The sequence below is a fragment of the Xiphophorus hellerii genome, chromosome 3 (genome assembly GCF_003331165.1).
Source record: "Xiphophorus hellerii strain 12219 chromosome 3, Xiphophorus_hellerii-4.1, whole genome shotgun sequence".
In the NCBI taxonomy this organism is placed as follows: Eukaryota; Metazoa; Chordata; class Actinopteri; order Cyprinodontiformes; family Poeciliidae; genus Xiphophorus; species Xiphophorus hellerii.
The window spans coordinates 32,361,061-32,380,466 of NC_045674.1; the positions used below are offsets into that span (position 1 = coordinate 32,361,061).

At 40.6% G+C, this 19,406-nt stretch overlaps 1 protein-coding gene across 4 annotated transcripts in view; it reads left to right on the forward strand.

Annotated features, from left to right (window-relative positions):
* The first annotated feature begins 73 nt into the window (after positions 1 to 73).
* LOC116717000 (collagen alpha-1(XVIII) chain-like) overlaps positions 74 to 19,406 on the forward strand; it is a 21,895-nt gene continuing 2,562 nt past the window's right edge. The window contains exons 1-36 of one of the 4 annotated variants that reach the window (XM_032558049.1): positions 77 to 594; positions 7,594 to 8,132; positions 8,911 to 8,991; positions 9,066 to 9,119; positions 9,248 to 9,323; positions 10,352 to 10,890; positions 11,232 to 11,312; positions 11,385 to 11,423; positions 11,536 to 11,611; positions 12,871 to 13,004; positions 13,078 to 13,095; positions 13,670 to 13,876; positions 13,944 to 13,970; positions 14,053 to 14,115; positions 14,196 to 14,279; positions 14,360 to 14,410; positions 14,482 to 14,622; positions 14,698 to 14,751; positions 15,272 to 15,316; positions 15,425 to 15,487; positions 15,771 to 15,902; positions 16,014 to 16,073; positions 16,152 to 16,178; positions 16,703 to 16,801; positions 16,896 to 16,931; positions 17,666 to 17,755; positions 17,901 to 17,933; positions 18,044 to 18,070; positions 18,154 to 18,213; positions 18,434 to 18,511; positions 18,628 to 18,663; positions 18,747 to 18,800; positions 18,889 to 18,960; positions 19,031 to 19,078; positions 19,162 to 19,192; positions 19,284 to 19,334. In XM_032558049.1, the coding sequence (XP_032413940.1) occupies positions 279 to 594; positions 7,594 to 8,132; positions 8,911 to 8,991; positions 9,066 to 9,119; positions 9,248 to 9,323; positions 10,352 to 10,890; positions 11,232 to 11,312; positions 11,385 to 11,423; positions 11,536 to 11,611; positions 12,871 to 13,004; positions 13,078 to 13,095; positions 13,670 to 13,876; positions 13,944 to 13,970; positions 14,053 to 14,115; positions 14,196 to 14,279; positions 14,360 to 14,410; positions 14,482 to 14,622; positions 14,698 to 14,751; positions 15,272 to 15,316; positions 15,425 to 15,487; positions 15,771 to 15,902; positions 16,014 to 16,073; positions 16,152 to 16,178; positions 16,703 to 16,801; positions 16,896 to 16,931; positions 17,666 to 17,755; positions 17,901 to 17,933; positions 18,044 to 18,070; positions 18,154 to 18,213; positions 18,434 to 18,511; positions 18,628 to 18,663; positions 18,747 to 18,800; positions 18,889 to 18,960; positions 19,031 to 19,078; positions 19,162 to 19,192; positions 19,284 to 19,334 (3,622 nt within the window). In that variant the 5' untranslated portion in view covers positions 77 to 278. Of the gene's footprint in view, positions 595 to 7,593; positions 8,133 to 8,910; positions 8,992 to 9,065; positions 9,120 to 9,247; positions 9,324 to 10,351; positions 10,891 to 11,231; positions 11,313 to 11,384; positions 11,424 to 11,535; positions 11,612 to 12,870; positions 13,005 to 13,077; positions 13,096 to 13,669; positions 13,877 to 13,943; positions 13,971 to 14,052; positions 14,116 to 14,195; positions 14,280 to 14,359; positions 14,411 to 14,481; positions 14,623 to 14,697; positions 14,752 to 15,271; positions 15,317 to 15,424; positions 15,488 to 15,770; positions 15,903 to 16,013; positions 16,074 to 16,151; positions 16,179 to 16,702; positions 16,802 to 16,895; positions 16,932 to 17,665; positions 17,756 to 17,900; positions 17,934 to 18,043; positions 18,071 to 18,153; positions 18,214 to 18,433; positions 18,512 to 18,627; positions 18,664 to 18,746; positions 18,801 to 18,888; positions 18,961 to 19,030; positions 19,079 to 19,161; positions 19,193 to 19,283; positions 19,335 to 19,406 lie in introns of all 4 variants that reach the window. The other 3 variants (XM_032558051.1, XM_032558052.1, XM_032558053.1) reach the window with 3 other exon arrangements.

A 19,406-nucleotide genomic window follows, 5' to 3' on the forward strand; every position in this document is an offset into this window, starting at 1 on the left:
AATCTGAATATTTCAAGCTATTTCTGCAGATTGTGGGAGCCAGCTGTTTAGTCATTCAGGGAGGAGTTGGGGAAACTTTCTGTCATCACATCTCAGGTCTCCCCCTTTGGCCTGTTCACTGGGAGGGTCTCTGAGCGGTTTATGTTTGAGCTGCCATACAGCGGACGCTCAGTGAGCCCCGGTCAGCCTGGATTGAACTGCTGAGCGTCTGGCTAACAGGTGGCGTTCAGGGGAAACAGTGGAGCTCTGTGCTGAAGGGAAACAGCAGCAGCAGCAGCATGTCGGGGATCCAGATGTGGTCACTTCTCCTGGTTCTCTGTGCTGGCAGCTTGGAGGCTTGGTGGTTTTCCAAACAACCTCAGTCTACAACATTAAGCCTAACCACAGAAGGAGCCACCACCCCCAGTGGGGTGTTGGTGACAGAAGGGACGGAGGACGGGAAAATATCGCAGGTTGGGGAGGAAATCCTTAAAGTGGCAACAGGAATACGTCAGGTTGTCGACAACTGGGATGCAACTACAACCGCCTGGACTACCAGTGGAGGCCTGACAGGGACGGTGGAGGCAGCAAAGCCCAACAGTACAGATGAAAAAGGCAGGTTGAGAGGGGCGAGGGTGGAGCAGGGGGTTGGGGGAGGGGATCGGTTTTGGTCCGGCGTTGACACCACTTCACCTTGCTTCCCTGTCCCCTCTGATTGGCCGATATGCAAACAGCCAAACGTTTTCTCGCTGCCAAACTTTTTCAACCACACTTCCGTGGAGGAGGTGGATGCTGTCCTGCGGGAGTGGGTGTGGCTTGTGAGGGCGGGGTGTCACCGTGACACAGAGCGGTTCCTCTGCCTCCTGCTGGCACCCAGGTGCCCGGTTCCCGCTGCACCTCTTCCCTGTCGCGGCTTCTGCCACGTGATGCAGGACAGCTGCTGGGCGTCCCTGGAAACGGGCGTCTCCCGGTGGACTGTCACTTCCTGCCGGAAACAGAGCAGGAGTACGAGAGTCCTGGGTGTGCAGCTGTTGGTAGCAGGACAGGTAACCCGGTGGATTGAAATGTATCCTGAGTGCCGATACATTTCAGATCTGGTCAACGTTGTTTGTGTCTGTAGTTTTAAATGTCTTTACACGTTTTGGCTAGACGTGTCCAACATGAAGCAACTTAAGTTAATATGTTATATTTTAAATCAGGGGTGTCAAACTCATTTTTATTTTGGGCCAATGTCTTGATAAAACCCATTAACAAACTGTTTAAATATTAATAAATAGATTTCTCTGTTTTCTCAAAATTAAATAGTGATGAATTTTACAATATTTATGCCTGAGTTTAAATGTAACTTCTTGTTATTTGCCATATCAATCACTTAACATCAAGTAAGGATGAGGCAGCAGTATCATAAAAGTAAGAAATACTGCCGCCTGCAGGTCGGAGTTGGTAGTCACTTAAATCCAAAGTCTTCGACTATTTTTGTGTAAAATTTGCAATAAAATAAAAAAACTAGACTATCCATATTGTCAGGATTATTTCTACTATTTTAGCATCGATGCATATCAATAAATTAGTAAATGTAGCTGCTGGTTGCAGTTTAGTGAATCAAATCACGTTTTTTGATTTGTATCCTAGAGAATGAAACAAAATGAAACGGTATAATAGTATGAAATTGTTTGACATTTCTGAGTTACCTGACGTCTTATTTACTGTGATTCTGGTTACTTAAGATAAACAAAATCCCCTTTTATGCTTAAAACAAGTCGCATTGTAAAGAAATAATTTAAAAGCTTTTCTTCTTTTCTGTAAAATCCAAACGGATGTAATGCTAAAAAACCTCTTTTTTGTGTTTTAGTCTTCATAAACTTAGCAGTGCCGGCTTGTCAGCTAATTTTCAGGGTTAACCTCTGAACTGTGCTCCATAAAACTGTCAGTATGTTTTCCCATAGGAACAGTTCGTACAAATGTCCCAAATTTAATGGACAGATGTTCCAGGTTCATATTTAGACAACTTTTTCTATCTTGCAAAGTAAAAATTAATTGGAACATTTTGCTCCAGAAAGCAAACAGGCTTGTGAATTTACTGAGGGAAAGGTGTTTTGGACTTTGCTTTGCGTTGTGCTTCAGTATAGTTTTATGGGTTTTAAACTTGAAACACATGCAAAGAATCAACTTAAATTGATCAAAATGTGGAAGAAATTAAGGAGTTCAGGTCTTCTTCTTTTCCTTCTCACTCTTAATTATCAACTTTTGCTTGATTTGTCTTCTGCACATCCTCAAACCACCTCAACTTCAAAGTTAGTCTCAAATTACTGAACCGGAGCTGTCTATTCTCTCACTCTTAGTGAAAACTCAACATCTCCTCCAGTCTTAATGATATATAGCTGTGGATATATATGTCTATATATAATAGCAGGTCTCACTGCCAACTTGTAAACCTTCGCTTTCTCTTGCAGCCTCTTGTCACAAGTCATTCCTGACACTTCCCGATTGCTTTGGATAGTTGACCCTGAGTACTTAAACTCATTCACCTTCAAACCGTTTACTCCCTGGAGTTTGTTCTCACACATGTATTATGTGTTACTGTCACCCACTTTCATTCTTTTCTCCTCATGTCTCCTGACCTTCTTACTCCTGATCCATAAAAATCACAATGTCATCTGCAGACATCGTAATTCATGATTATTATCAGCTAATGTGGCTAATAACAATATGAGTAAGAATTAATTATCGGTGGGCCCAGACCAAAGCTAATAATTTGACTAATAACTATTTATAACCAGTAGAAACCAGCGACTGTAGTTGATTACCAAAGAAAATATGCAAAGTTACCAAAATCGCAGAATCTGAACAGGTTACCTGGAGATCAGAACCATTTAATCACTGGCAGATTTAATGAAGACCATGGATGCTACAGTGTGGGAGTTAATGCATATTAAGGGCTATTAGGCATTTAAACTATTAAAATCAAAATAGGGAATGAAAGCAAAACATTGTTGCAACCCACTAGAAAGCACTACAGAATTTGTTTTGGCACATATTCAGGCTCTTCTATCATTTTTGTGCAATAATTTAGATTTTCATTGGATTAGCAGTAATAAAATTGTGGTTTTGTTTTTTTTGTTCAGTATCAGTGAGTCAGACGGGTTTTCCCCCATCCCAGTCCTCCGTTTCTGTTCTGGTTTATATCTCCTCTTCATTGTGCTGACTTCTAATCAGTTACTGGGATCTGCTCCTTTCCATAATCCCAGAGAGGGAAAGTCAGTGAGGTCATCTGCTGTGGGAGAAACTTTTTTGGGTAGGGGTGGAAGCTGCAGATGACATTTCTGATGGATGCTGTGGGTGGGAAATAGTTTTATTCTTGGGGAAGACTGCATATATTGTATCCTTGGTTTGGGAGACAGCAACAATGTCGAGGTTGGAAAAAAGAGAAGCCTTGTCGCTGGTGTGACACAAGGCAGTTTGCGGCTTCTGCCAGGGGTCAAAGGGCAGAGCCAGTCGCCTACCCTTTGAAACCAGAAACACTTGCAGTAAATGAGTGTTGGGCAGATAATTAGGAGATGAGCAGGCTGATCGTGGGATGCTGTCTGAAAAGGGTTTTATTGAAGCTCTATGAACTTAAAGTGATATCAGCTGAAACATTTTCTTATACTTGGATACTTTTTAAAGTCTCTACAAATTACCCTCATGTATTTTTGGACTACTTAGAGCTGGAGTTTAAAGGAGGTAGTAAATCCAATTTTTCAGAAATTAACCTAATTTCCTGAACATGCTTGCAGCACCAAAATACTCCTGAATACAGTTTCTGCTGCACTTTTCAACAAAGCTGGTTTCAGAAGATATTCTCAGACACCCAAAGCCAATTCTCTCCTCTTTTCTGCTTCTTGTAGGACTAATGAATGTAATTGTAAAGATGATGATAAGATCTAGGAATGTGTAAGAATACCTACTGGAGGAGTAATGATACAAGACAAGACATGAGAATGAGATTATATTTTAAAATCATGTTAAAGAAAACTTGAGAGACACAATTTATGCTGCAAAATGACTTTGTTTAGTTTGTTTGTTGAGCTTTCAAAGCTTAGATATTGTTTGTTCATTGTTTCTATTGGAGAAACAAAATTCTGTGAACAAATTATTTAAGAGAAACTTTTATTTCAACTTCATCAGGCAAAGTCATGCTAATCGTAACTGGCTAGTGCTTGATGTCGGCTACCAATGGGTCATGATGTCACTTCCTGGCTATGTTATTGTTTTGTTTTAATACTAAATGAGTGACTGATAATCTGGGAGGAAAACTTCAGTATTTCCAAGCTTCTAAAGAAATCTTGACATTCTGATTTATGTTGTGGTCAAATTGTTTTCTTTCCAAAGGTTTTGTGAATATTGTTGGCGATACATGTCTTGGTATATTTCTTGAAATATAATTACTTTTAAAAAATAAATCTGATGGGCTCTGTCATCGTTGGGTTTTGCAGCAGTATAGTGATTCAAAATGTACAGTCAAGTTGACACAAACAAGAGTTTGAGGGCATAAAATCAACCTTCTTCAATGCCCATGTTAGTCTACAGACTTAATTTCACCTGTGAGGTGAGCTGAAGAGAAAAGAGCATCAGAGGATTGGTCAAAGATTGCTCCTTCCTCTACACCAGCGGTCTCAAACTGTTGCGGTCGTCTGCAACTTTTAGATGTCGCTCTGCTTCAGCACACCTGGCTCTAATATTACCTCATATGTTGAACTCTGCAGAGCTTGACTGCATGCTGGTGAGGCAGTTTGGCTGTTTAATTCAAGTGTGGACTCTTGCCCTCCAGCAGTTTGAGCCTTTTGCTCTGCAATGTATGCATGTCGTATATTATTATAGTGGAAGGCAAAGAGTTGTCCTATTGGAAATAGTGAGAACTTTTTCATTAATTACATACTTCAACGTCTCGTTTCTCTGCTTGGACCAGATTCTTGGCTTAAAAGTATATTTTTAAATCATGAAACTTCACAGTAACAGCCTATCAGTGGGTTGGTTAACAGGTTGGTTTCCAGAGGACAGAACTACAGCTGAGCAGCAGGTTAGCGAAAATGTTTGTCTCTCGCTGACTGTGTGAACGCCAGTATTCGGTTTCAGGTTATTTGAGGATAAAGGGTATGATTTAGCACAGTGTGTCATTATGTGATCAGATTAGCATCACTCTGCTGGGTTTGTTCGGCCTAATAAGACAGGCAGCTTTTACAATTAGGTGAAATTCAGTCCTGGCTGGAAATAGTACTTACAAAGATTACGCACAATGATTCTTTTTTTTTCTACCAATGAAGACATTTTAGGTCAAGAAGAAAGTTAACTAGTGTTTCTGAAGCCATTTATGTTTTGTATCTTTAACAATTTAAGGTTTAAGTAGTAAATCTTTGCCTGGATAGATTTCTGCAAGGAAATCTATATGTCTCCCCCGGGGAGGATAGGAGGCCCTCTTCAACCTCTGGAGGAATCCTGTTTGCTCCATAATGGCCTTCTGGCATGTTTCTACCAGTGTTTTCTGTCAGTCTTATTCTTTTGGGGCTGTGTGCTTCATCCCTCATGGTCCACTTTCCCATGGATATCTGACACGCATTTCCTTCCTCCTCCTGTTTGCCCATCTGTCCATCTGAGCCTCTGACTACTGCTGGAAGAGGCTTTTCCTTCAACTTGTAAACCAGTGATGCATTTCTCTGAGATATCTGGAAATGACACACCAGTAATCATGTGAAATATGTACAAGTCCTGGACGGAGGAATGGTTAGTCTCGATGATTCTCTCTGTAGACATGAAACGAAACAGGGCAGACTGAATAAAAAAACGGTTTCTGTAGAAGGTTGTACAACTTGAGTTGCAGGAAGTCCAATCTATGCAGGGCAATATCTATATCAGGTCCAGAGAAATGATGTTTTAGGAAACAGGAGTGTAGAAACAATGTTGCTGAGGATGGAGTGTTTCCAAAGGTCCACCATCATCTTCACTGTCTTGAAAAGTTTAAGCTCCAGGTGGTTCTGACCACACCACTGGACCAACCGATCCAATGTTTTAAAGGTTTATAAACTAAAGTGAAGAGGAAATACATCTACTTTCTGTCTAATAATTCAGATTATTTAATAAAATGTAAGATTCTTGGATGTAGGATGTATAAATCTGTTTTCTGAAGCCAGCTTCTTAGAAAAACCTTAAATAACTCTACAGGTCAGGAAACAGGTTGCAAGTGTAATGAAATTTAAACTGTATGTCTGATTTTTAGGCAGAAATGTTTCCTGTTCAGTGGAGGTTCATTTGATTACTTCTGGTTTATGTTTGTGGAGAAACTGTGGTTGGTTTAAACAACTTCCAGATGGGGACATTTATCCAATTAGAGCAGAACTGGAGGGTCTCAATTAAAAGCAAGTTACCCTGCTGAAGTGAACTTTCTCTACACACATGAGCTGCAACAGCTGCAGCAGCTGCATTCATGGGAGATGAACTGATAGCAGGTGCCCTCAGTGGGAAGAAGACCACCCTGTCCCACCCCAGATTCAGCTGGATCAAAATCCCACAAAGGACCACGCTAAGCTAAACACAAGAAAACAATAATAAAGCTGCACGGTTTTGCAATAAAAGATTGTTACATTGGCATCTCCTTGGGAAGGTTTAAAGCTGCTTTCTTTAAATTTACATCTAAATTAAGAGGAAACAACTTAGAGCTCTTTTAAGTAGCTAATTATCATGGGTGTGTTTTACAGTTTAGTTTGTCATGGAAATATTGTAGTGTCCCATCTGCTTAAGGGTAAAATCCTTGTAATGCTTCTGTTGGAATCTATCCAGGTAACTAGTCCAGGAGCGAAACCAAACATTGTTTTTCTTATCAACACTTTCCAAAGACGTCAAAAAGCTTTTCCAGACCTGAAAGATTGTATATAGTTCCTTCAGTAAGTAATGCTGCTTCAAAGACACTGACATCCCACATCAACTTGGGAAAACTCCATGTCTCCCATGAATCTGCACAAGGCCAAAATTTGTTTCCCCTTGTGATTGTTGGTGTATCAGAATGTGTTATTGCTCTCAAAGCTGTTACTTCTTCATTTTTAGCATATTTCAGTCTATGGGAGCTGGATTATCATCAGGTTTTTGTTCATAGGGCCCATTCTGTCTCATAAATGTAGCTCATAATTCTGTGTCTTGTGTTTCTGTATCTAAATGTCTCAGATATATTGCTCAAGGACTCTGCTAGTTGAAATTTCAGGTTTCTTTTTAACCTTCAGCTTTATTTGTTTTTCCTCCGGTGCTCATTGCTCCATTTGATTTTTAGCTATGTTTGCAGCAGCTTGTGTCTGGTTTTGTTTTAAAACCCCAACATAAGATTTCCTAATTAGTAATTAGACTGTTTGTTACAGAGTTGTCCCTCGTTCTGATTCGACACATTTTAATCAGTGGGTTATTCACAAGACTGCAGAATTTGAAGACATGTTGGATAGGTTTGTGCAACCCTTTGAATCAGTTGTGTTGGAGCAAACTTGTAGGTCTCCTGCACCTTAGAATTAGTGTTAAACACCAGGAGGATTTTATCTTAGGTTTAGAAATGTTTCAAAGGTTTAATTTTATTCTCTGTCTCGGTCTCTCTTGCAGAAAAAAGCAGTGTCGTTTTGCACCAGCTGATTGGAGATCCTCCACCGGATTCAATCGCTAAAGTTACAAGGGGCGGAGGAACTGCCTACAGGTTTACCTCAGCATCGTCATCAGGACAACGGGCCCAGAACTTTGTCCCCAGTCCATTCTACAGGGACTTCACCATCATTTTCCACCTCAGCGCTTCCACTCCTGCTGCATCCGTCCTCTTCTCCATCACAGACAGCGCCCAGAAATTCATGTACATCGGTGTGAAGCTCAGCACACCGCAGTCTGGTCGTCAAAAGATCCAGTTCTTCTACACTGAACCCGATTCTGAGTCTTCGTATGAGGCGGCCAGCTTTGACGTTCCAATGCTTGATATCTATTGGAAAGTTTTTGCTCTGTCTGTGAGTGGCGAACAGGTCAGTTTTTACTCAGAATGTGACAGGGATCCAGAAGTCGTGAGGTTTGAGCGCTCGCCTGATCCGATGGACCTGGATCCTGGAAGTATGATCTTTGTGGGTCAAGCAGGAAGAGCTGATCCAGACAAGTTTGAGGTAATAAATAAGTAACTCTTACAATTGTCTAAGTAGGTTTTATCTACTTAGTCAAGCCTTACTCTGTCAGTACTCCACGTCATGTTCACTTTCTTTCTAGTTCTGTAAGATTTATTTTTTATTGAACATTTAATTGCCATTCTCTAGTGTGTGTCAACCACACACTTCTTGACAGAAGAATCCAGCCAAATTGTGGGCCAAGCACACCGGTCCCATAGGGATCCTGCAGAACTGGACTGGCGGGTTTAAGCTGGTGTTGGATTCACCTGGAGTTGGTCCAAAGAGCTTCCAGAGGATGTTATCCCCTATAGCCTGCAATAAGGCCACAGAAGATGGCATTTTCGTTGAGACGCCTCCACTTCTGTGCTACAGGCCTGACAGAAACCTCAACTACCGGTCAGGAGAATCTGGTCGGTGCCTTCTCTACTGCACCAGAACCCTCCTGTCATCTTCTTAGAGGACCACAGTCTACTTCCCATCTTTTCAGATTACTTCCCCAAGCATAAGGACACTACTTAATGCTTGGAGCTAAAGCAACAGGGTCTGCTCAACGTCTCCTTAGCACTCCCAAAACCAGTGTTCACATCGGCACATAAGAGTGCTGATGAAGGTTGGATCCACGTTGTCCCATAATCCACAGTTTTCCAACAAGAGAGTCCACGTTTTTTGCCTCTGTCTCCCGTTCCTGTGCTCTGTCAAGAGTCCCTCTCTTCATAAATTTAACTATTCATGGTTCTTTACATACTTGATTGCTTACAAGTTGTTTGTGTCCTTACAGGGTGAAATTAGAGAGCTAAGACTCGTCGGAGACCCTCAGGCATTTCAGGACTTCTGTGACTATGATGATTACGCAGATGAAGTGAGTTTTTCTGTAATCATCTCAATTAAAGCGAATCAAAACATTAGTTTAACACATTCCTTGTCATGTCTCAGAGCTCTGGAGATGATGGCAACAGAAAGGCTGATAGGAAGCAAACAGGAAAGACGGTAGGTTTGTAGACTTCTTTAGATTGTCCAGTTAGAATAAACATAGATGTTTTAACTGTGTTGAGGATTTTGTGCATATTTATATTTAACATAAAATAAATCTCAGTTTCACACTTTTGCCCCCTCAGGTCTCTTCTACTTCCCTCCATTCAGTCTCCAAGCCCACGATTTCACACCAAAAAGGAGCTGGAATCAAAACCTCAGGTGAAACAAAATCTAAACTAAATTAAGAAATATAGTCAAAAGTTATAGAACAACTTGGAGAAGTGAAACAGAAGTGATACCTCAGAATCCAGAAGCCTCTGCCAAAGATTAGTAATGCTGCGTCAAAGTCTAGTCAGCTAAAATATGTACTTGACACTAATTGTCTGGAACAGAGTATGGAGTTTTACCCCAAAGGCCAATTCTGTCCATTTTAATCTGCAACTGGAGCATTAAATATGACTCATAAGGCACAAGGTTGGCAAGGTCCACATAAACATCCTTCTTATGTTTAAAAGTTAATTTGGTTGATATCTACTCTGGGTTGTGTTCCATATTCTGACAAGACGAGGATCTGGAATGATAAACCAACAGCTTTGCTATTTGGTTCAGCTCTCTTTCACCATTAGACTACAATCCCTCTATCTCCCGCTGAGATCTTAGATACCTCAGATTAGTCTATTTTTATTCATTGATTCTGCATTACATGCATTAAAGTAAGTGAAAACAACCACTGACCAAAAACACCAGCTTTAAGCAATCCATAAGAAGATAATCCTTACTGCATAACCAAAGTGGGCCCCTCTCCAGGAGTTGAATCAGCCTTAAGAAATTACATTCAATGTGTTTATTGCACATTAGATTTATTAGACAATTTCTTCCCACCTCAAGTTATAGTCTAGCCAAAACGTACAGAAATAAAGGTTGCAGACATGCTAGATTGCAATTTCCCATTAAATGGCCTTTGTTAGGGTTGTAATTTACTGCTAAATTATTTCCACAGAAACAAAACACTGACATCATGTATACCCTGGGGTAAACCCCACATCTTTCAAGAATCAGCCAAAGGCCAAAACTTGTTCCCCCTTGAGATTGTTGGTGTATGAAAATGTAATTATTGCTCTCAAATGTGCTGGTTGTTTATTTTTGGCCTGTTACAGTCTGTGGGAACTGGATTACCAGCAACTTTTTGTTCATCTGGTCCACATTATATCCTCTTGTTTTATTCTCTGTCTCGGTCTCTCTTGCAGAAAAAAGCAGTGTCGTTTTGCACCAGCTGATTGGAGATCCTCCACCGGATTCAATCGCTAAAGTTACAAGGGCCGCAGGAACTGCCTACAGGTTTACCTCAGCATCGTCATCAGGACAACGGGCCCAGAACTTTGTCCCCAGTCCATTCTACAGGGACTTCACCATCATTTTCCACCTCAGCGCTTCCACTCCTGCTGCATCCGTCCTCTTCTCCATCACAGACAGCGCCCAGAAATTCATGTACATCGGTGTGAAGCTCAGCACACCGCAGTCTGGTCGTCAAAAGATCCAGTTCTTCTACACTGAACCCGATTCTGAGTCTTCGTATGAGGCGGCCAGCTTTGACGTTCCAATGCTTGATATCAATTGGAAAGTTTTTGCTCTGTCTGTGAATGGCGAACAGGTCAGTTTTTACTCAGAATGTGACAGGGATCCAGAAGTCGTGAGGTTTGAGCGCTCGCCTGATCCGATGGACCTGGATCCTGGAAGCATGATCTTTGTGGGTCAAGCAGGAAGAGCTGATCCAGACAAGTTTGAGGTAATAAATAAGTAACTCTTACAATTGCCTTGGTACCACAGGTTTTATCTTCCTTAATATTCTTGGATGCAAATCCAGAGCCAGCAACCAGTTAAAAACTATATTCCTTGTTGGAAAATGTTGGTTTTTGGACTTAGAAGGCAGAACTTTGGTGCTGAAGACATATTTTATATAAAGTGACCAAATAAAAGAAGTTGAAATATTCAAATGTCTCACCAGTGAGGAAGTCATACTGCAGGCCTCAAACTACTTCTTAGTTCTAGTTGTTGACTATATTTTTTTACAAATTTATGCTTCTACTGTCTTACTTCATTACTTATAAGTTATTTGTTTCTTTTAAGGGTGAGATTGGAGAGCTAAGACTTGTGGGAAACCCTCAGGCATTTCAGGGTTTCTGTGATTATGAGGATTACGCTGATGAAGTGAGTGTTTTAGTAAAAATCTTAATTTAAGTGAAGAAACACGTTTGTTTGACACGTTTCTTTTCATGTCAGGTTTCTGGTGACGGGAGTCGGAAAGAAAACACTAAGACGGTTGGTTTGCAAATTTCTTAGCTGGAATAATAACTATCTGATATAGTTGTGTTAATGTTTTTTATCTAATGGAAAGTAACTTTTAGTTTGCCGCTGTTTTTGTTTTTCTCAGACCACTTTTCCACCCCTCCGTCCAGTACCTGTACCCCCAATTTCATCCCAAAAAGGAGCCAGAAGAGGAACCTCAGGTGAAAAGAATGAAAACTCAACTTGGAAATACTTTTTCCAAGTTGTTGAACGGTTTGAAAATGTGAAAAAGAAATGTTTCTTCAGAGTACAGTAGCCTCTTCCAAAGATTACTCATGTAGCGTCAAAGTCTCATCAGCTGAAATATGCACTTGATACAACTTGTCTGTACCTGAGAATGAAGTTTGGCTCCAAGCGCCAAGTTTGTCAGTTGTAATCTGTAAGTGGAGCATTAAATACTCATAACAAGCCACAGAGCTGAAAAGGTCGACTTCTGTGTTTAAAAGTTAGCTTAGCGCATTTTGACTCTGGGTTGTCAAGTGTGGTGTTTATCCCTTTTGCATTGCACCAATGCTTGGTTGTTAATAGTTTTCTGAATGAAAAATATTTAATTGCTTTTTCTGTCTTTGTGCACTGCGTAAAATAGATATGCAGGTAATTTTTGTAGGTCGGCCACTCTGGGAAGGTTGTTTTATGTTTCATATTTTCACCATTAGTAGACAATAATTCTCACTGCTGTTCACTTGCATCTCAAAGCCTTAGAAATGTCTTTGTAAGCCTTTCTGGAAAATGGATATTAATAACTGTTTCTTGCCTTAAATGTCATGTCTTCAAATTGGGGCATCATGCATTGCATTTTGGGATTTTAAAACTTGTTTGATGATCTGAAACCATTTTAGTGCATCTATGTATTTTCTGGATTATTCCGTCTTTAAATTGCTGTTAGCTTAAGTAGCTAGTTAGCTTTATTAGCTGCTAGTGCTATTAGCTCATGGCTTATAGTCAGCCTTGGTAGATTTAGCATGTGAAAAGGTTAGCATTCTTGGTTATTAGCTTGAGTTATGGTTAGTTTTGATAACATGTTAGCTTTAATTAGCTTATTTAGCTTTTAGACCAGTTAGCTGTTGATTTAGCTATATAGATTCCAGCTTTCCTAGTTATTAGCATGAATAATAAAATATTTTAGCAGTAAGATGGTGCAGCTGTTAGATTGAGTAGAGATCAACTTTATAAAGTTGTTAGCTTGTTAAAAGGCTAGCCTAATTAGCATTTAGCATCATTCACTGCTAACTTTGCTAGCTGCTAGCTTTGTAAGTTGATACCTTGATTAGTTAATTAGCTATTATCTTAAGTGAAAAATATTTTTTGGAGATGAGATTTTCAAGGTTCAGGGTTTCATTTGAAACAATTTGATTAAAAAAAAAGCATTGCCTTTTACATTTGTTAATCCTAAACAGGCTAAATTGTTGCTCTTCTTTAGGAGGCAAAGGTGAGAAGGGCGACAGAGGAGAGAAAGGCTTGAAAGGGGACCGAGGTCTTGCAGGGCCAAAGGGGGATTCAGGCAGCAGCTCAGGCTCAAGTTTTTCCTCTCAGGGTAGAGAGCATGGCGACAAAGTAAGAAATCTCTCATTTCTGAGTTAACATTAACATCTGACACAAATAACCAGTTTTCTTTCTTTCCTTCTAGGGAGAAAAGGGTAAAAAGGTATGTGAACTGCACTTATTTGATTTTGGGGTAGTGGATTCTTACACAGTCACCGTAAATAGATGGAATTTGCAAATACATCCTAAAAATGGTATTTTATTAGTTAAAACTTCAAATAGGCCTTCATGTCCATCAATACTCACAACGGAAACCGTCTTAGCACTACAGCTAACGTCTACAGTCTTCCTTATCTACACTTTTGAGCTTTGCAGCATTGTGTCCAGATTTCAGCACCCCAACCTGCATTTTCTGTTAAATATTTTATAGATGGTGTAAACATTTTCTAAATAGATGTGAAACAATAAGGAAAGCATGTATGAAGAGAGATTGAACAGTGAGGTTATAGGAAGTAGAGGTCCTAACGGTGGATGGCTTAATGTAATTTTCAAAGTGAAGGTATAGAGAAGAGGATGGTGGCATGGTGGAGTGGATGGGGGCAGGTATCAGGGTTGATTGGTAACAGAAAGAGAACTGTGACGGTGAAAGGGGAGCGATCAGTGGACAATCAGTGATGTAGATCTAAGCAAAGAAAAACCAAACATCTAAAAGCTTGCCTACCTGTTATTCTCTCCAGGGTGATACTGGTTTTGGATATCCTGGCAAAAAGGGTGAACGTGGCGTTCAGGGGCCTCCTGGTCCTCCTGGTCCTCCAGGACCTGCAGCCGAGGTTTTCAATCTCGGCGACGGCTCTGTTGTGCAGCCGTTGGCTGGTCCAGCTGGGCCACCCGGGCCACCAGGGCTGGAAGGGGCTGAAGGACCTCAAGGGGCTGATGGACAGCCTGTAAGTGTGAGAAATTAAAAAGGTTAAATAAAAATATTAGTTTTCTGACCATTTCTTTTTCCTTCAGGGTGATCCAGGAGAGGATGGAAAAGCTGTAAGTGTCATTTTAGCAGAACTTTTCACTGAATTGACTGATTATTTATCCATTGATGTCTTTACTTTTATGATTTTTTTAGGGTCCTGCTGGACCGCAGGGTATTCCAGGAATTCCAGGAACGGCTGGTATGAAAGGCCAAAAGGTGCGATACATGAAGACATTATGCTAATCATGTGAAGTCTCTATTTACGGTAATAATTTGTTATCTCCGAATCATTCCAGGGTGAATCTGGAAACGGTTCCCCTGGACCAAGAGGTCCCCCAGGTCTTCCAGGACCTCCAGGACCTGGCACTGGTGATCGTCCAGTATGTGAAAATATCTGCCTTTTTCCCATTACTTCACTTGTGAAAACAAAAAACTCTAACCACAGTGAATGTTTTTGTAGACATTTGTTGACATGGAGGGTTCAGGATTCCCAGACTTGGAAACTTTCCGGGTAAGTTGTTCAACATTAAGAAAAGAGTTAAAAAATATCTCAGAGTGACAGTTGTGAAATGTGATGGGCAGGGTGCACCTGGTCCTCGTGGGCCCCCTGGTCCGCCCGGCCGTCCTGGGACACCTGGTACTTCAGTACTCGTCGGACCTGATGGTCCAGTAGCCGTTGGACCTCCTGGACCGCCTGGACAAGATGGAGTCCCTGGCCTACCAGTGAGAAACCAATTTGTATTGTGTTTGATTACTTAGTAGTCAAAGGGTGTAAATCTGTATTTCTGTTGTTTTCAGGGCCCACCTGGACCTCCTGGTCTCCCTGGCAGATCTGGGTTCAGAGGAGAAAAGGTAAAACTGATTATAGTCTACACAAAAGTCTGTTGTTGCTTTCTAAATCGGACAAAAGGGGTTCCACAAGGTAGTAAGGGCTACTTTAGTTTTATTTAGGGCTGACCAACCTTCAAATTATTTAAAAAGAAACTAAAAGACTCATCTTTCTGATAAACTACAACCAGAACTTTACACATTCTGGATAAAAAGATACGCCAGTGCTCTAACTTTCTGGCTGATGATTTTAGAAGTTGCACCAATATTTCCACCTCCTCATGATGCCATCTACTTTATGAAACTCACCAGTTCTTTCTGTAGCAAAACAGACCCATAACATGATGCTGCCACCCCCATACTTCACAGTCAGGATGGTACAACATCCCAGTTCTTCCTCCAAATGTAGCGATGGTCATACTGGTCAAACAGTTCCACTTGCCTGTAGCCTTGTCAGTGTTTTCATTTTCTGCTTGCTAATGCAACCACCTGCTTTTATGATGATTTCGCCTTTAGCAATAATGTTTTAATTTCTATTCTTTAGGGCGACGGTGGTGATCTTGGCCTTCCTGGTCCAGCTGGGGAAAAGGTTAGTTAAAATAGTTAAAAATAAAACCCATAAAGATTTGTTTACTGTTTAAAAATAATAGGAAATGCTGCTGCAAAACCACATAGGTTCTCTGTTGCTTTCTTCTAGCAAGACACAACGGACTCCAACCCTTTCAATTACTTCTTCTCTTTCTTTGCTCCATCCTCTACGGTGTGTAATGGGTAGCAGGTACTGGGTTGGGTCGGGTTTCTTCTCTGCTGATCTGCTTTGCTTTTTAACGTTTTCCATTTCCATAAAGATGGCAATGTTTCAAATAAAGCTCTATTTCTTCTTCGTTTGTCTAAATATTTAGAAATCTGCCTCTGCTTTTCCACTTTTTGAATGTTTTCTTTCTGTTTTCCTCTAATTTTTCTCCTTTCAGTGACAAATATTAATCGTCTAACATAATTTTCCAAGACAAAACACCATATTTCTGCTTGTAATCCTGACTCAGGGTGGTCAGGGCGATGCGGGAAGGACGGGTACTCCTGGGCAGTCTGGTTTGGCAGGACTTCCAGGTCCCATGGGACCAGTCGGGCCTCCAGGGCCTCCTGGACCGCCGGGGCCACCGTACCTCGCTGGCACTGTGAGTAATGGTTTCAAATTTAATCCCTTTTATGACAGGATTAAAAACTCTAAATCACAAAAGTGTAAAACTGTTCAAATATTCTTTCTAATTCACATTGTCTCCATGCAGGGGAATCAAAATGAGGTGCTAAATGCCCTGCCTGGCCTCAGAGGTCCACCTGGACCACAGGTAGCCATATTGGACACAGTTGGTTCTCTGATTATGTCATCCTTATACTATCTGATCTGAACTGTATTGTGTTTTCAGGGTCCACCTGGCATTGCTGGTCTACCTGTAAGTAATGGAAATGAATCCTGTGGTTCATTTTCTTTAGCTGCTCTTGTAATTACGTCAGATTCAGTTTTTGAAACTTGTAGGACAAGAAAACATGATAAAGTTTGTAAAGTACAACCAATAAGTCACTTTCTGGGAATTGTAGTGTCAAAAATTATTTGTAGTAAATAAAAATATTTAAAACTATTGTTTTTAGCAGAACTAAAAATCAACCGGACTGCTTTTCTTTAAGCTGCTGCCTTGTTTTAGGTGCTCTTTTTTTGTAAATCTTACAACTGGTAAATAATAAAATAGATTTTTTTGTGACAAATTTTCCAGAAAAATCTGCTAAATGTTTAATGTTGAAAAATGTTTTTCCACATTAGTGCTGTTGTGTTTTATTGTCCATTAGCATCAATGCTAACCATACAATGCAGGAATAACTGGTCCAGCTAAGTTCCCTTAAAGGTCATCCGTGCCCTACTTTATTTATTTTATCTATTAGTTAAAAATTAAATGTAAAAATGTTTAATTGTGGTTTGTAGGGCAAGCCAGGTTTTCCAGGGGATCATGGAGCTAAAGGAGCAGAGGGACCAAGGGGACCTCCTGGGATTCCAGGCATTGATGGATACCCTGGAACACCAGTACTGACCATCTTCATCACGCAATTTTTCCAGACACATAATAGTTAGATGTGTCATTTAAGAAACTAATCTTTACTTGTCCTGATTTCTTTAGGGTAAACAGGGAGAGAGAGGGGAGAAAGGAGAGACGGTGAGTTTCCTTTATTTCCTGAATAACAGCTAAAGAGGTTGAAGGAGGTTCAGAAGATTGGTGAGGCCAATTGGTTTAAATGTTGAGAAAAAGATTGTTTGCTGTAAGAGTCGATCTAGAGAAAAGTCAGAGAAACTGCAGTGCTGTATGATGAAGCAAGTGACGGTGGTTTGTTGATATTTGCAAAGGGCAGCAAGAAGGTGGTGAGGTGTGCGGGTGAAGTAACCGATAGGTTAGATCGGCACAATAATATTTGTTTCCAAATAGTTAAATCTATTGAGAAATGTCTGGAAATTTTGAATGAAAAATGTAAGGGAATCTTGTCTTTGTCCTTTCTAACTTTATTATCTGCAAGGAAAATATTTTCTTGTTCAACCAAAATATTTGCTTTAAAACTGTTTGCCTAATTTGGTATTTTGAGAAGAGTCTTAATTTTGTTGTTGAAAAATGAGCTAATTTATATTGTATAGCTTTAAAAAAGACTAAAAGGTGTTCCACAGGGTTCTACATTCAGACCTCTTTTGTTTTCTGTTTTTTTGTTTGTATTAGTTAATTGTTTGTTCAAACACTGATGCTAAAATGTCATTTCAGAATCTTATTTTTACTTCAATTTGAAGTTTTGCAGGTCCTAATGTGCTTTAATCTTAAACTACAACACATTCAGTAAGCGTTAACCCAAGTTCACATGAAAAAATATGTTTGCTGTTTCTTAAACGTGTTTATTCTGAACTCAGGGTCGTCCAGGTCGAGACGGTGGACCACCTGGACCACCTGGACCGCCTGGACAACCAGGACAGATTCTCTACCAGCCGTCATCAAGAGATGTGAGTCAGAGCTCCAACTATAAATGTACATTAATTGGAAAATGAAATTAACCCTTCAACTTTTCACCATCGTCTCCCTCCTTCACTGCACGGTCACTGCCTGCCTCACCGCTTGTTACTAACTAACCTAACTTTGTCTTGCTAGTTTAACGAGGTTTATTGGAACGAATTGGGACAGGTGAGTTGATGCTCCCCCAGTTCCCCGAACTAAACTAAAACTCACTGACGTTTACGAAGTAAGAACCAGGCTGTTCTGTGTTTAATGAGCCGTCTCTCCTCCTCCTTTAGAGCGGATCAGGGCGAACAGGATTCCAAGTACGTACCGATGCATCTACCAACCTCACTTTATTGAGACAAGCATTCAACTTAAAGTAATGGTGGTATGTCGTTTGATTTAGGGATCAGCGGGGCCTAAAGGAGACAAAGGGGATGCTGGTGCTCCAGGATATGCGCCTAAGGTGGGACAGTCCTTTTAGTGAAAATCTATCCACATCCCTCCACTAATAACACAGATGAGCAGATAAAACCTGGAAAATCTGGATCTGACCAACCATCACTAATGTGGTGGTCGATCTGAATAACTTCTAACCAGCGATGGAGATTGCAACAGTCTTGCTGTCAGGTTTTTGCTCTCATTTTAAATGTTTTGAGAGAAAATATATACTTTTTATCTTGCAGGGACAGAAAGGAGAGCCTGGCATTATCATGGGACCTGACGGGAGACCGTTGTATCTGGGAGGCCTGACAGGACAGCCGGTACACCAATGCAAAACATCCTCTGTTTTCCTTGGCTTTCTTCGATCTTAAGTATCAGACATTGAGCCATGAATTAGATTTAATTAAGAATTAAAGTGACTGTTGTTGATTCGCAGGGTGAGAGAGGAAGTCCTGGCCCAGTGGGACCTCCTGTATGTACTGATTTAATACTTTTTCATCTGTTTGACAAGATACCAGGATTGTGCAAATGTGACAAGAGTAACTATTTCTCCAGGGTCCGCAAGGTTCTTCTGGACCAAAAGGAGAGATTGGTATTCCTGGGAGATCAGTATGTTTCTGTTCCATTAAGGACAATTTTTAAACTATTGTTTTTATTAAGATAAGAAAATAACTGAAAGATGACTTTAATATTTCAGGGTCGACCAGGATTAAACGGGGCCAAAGGAGAGAAGGGAGACTCTGGCGGTGGGTCTGGATACGGTCACCCTGTAAGTGAAAAGCTTTGGTGTTGGAACAAGTGAGTCATGAAGATGTTATTCATTGCTTGTTATTTCTCAGGGCATCCCAGGACCTCCGGGGCTCCCTGGACCCCCCGGACCTCCAGGCGTGAGTTGGGTCAAGACATCTGATTTCCATTTAGATTAAAGAACAATGACTTTGTCTCTGACTGTTTCCTCTCTTTGTTTTAGGGGCATGATGAGTACTCAAGGTATTACACAGGTAAGGTTTCAGACTTTCTTTTGTACAAATCAAAGTTTCACAAACAAAATTTGCTGTTATTTATGTTTTAATTCCTCATTTTTTTGCACAGTTAAAGGAGAGAAAGGCGATCCCGGACCACCAGGAATACTTGAAATTCAAGGTAGCATTACTTGATGTTCATATATATGAAACTAACACATGAGGTAAATATTTACAGTGTGCGCCTCTATCC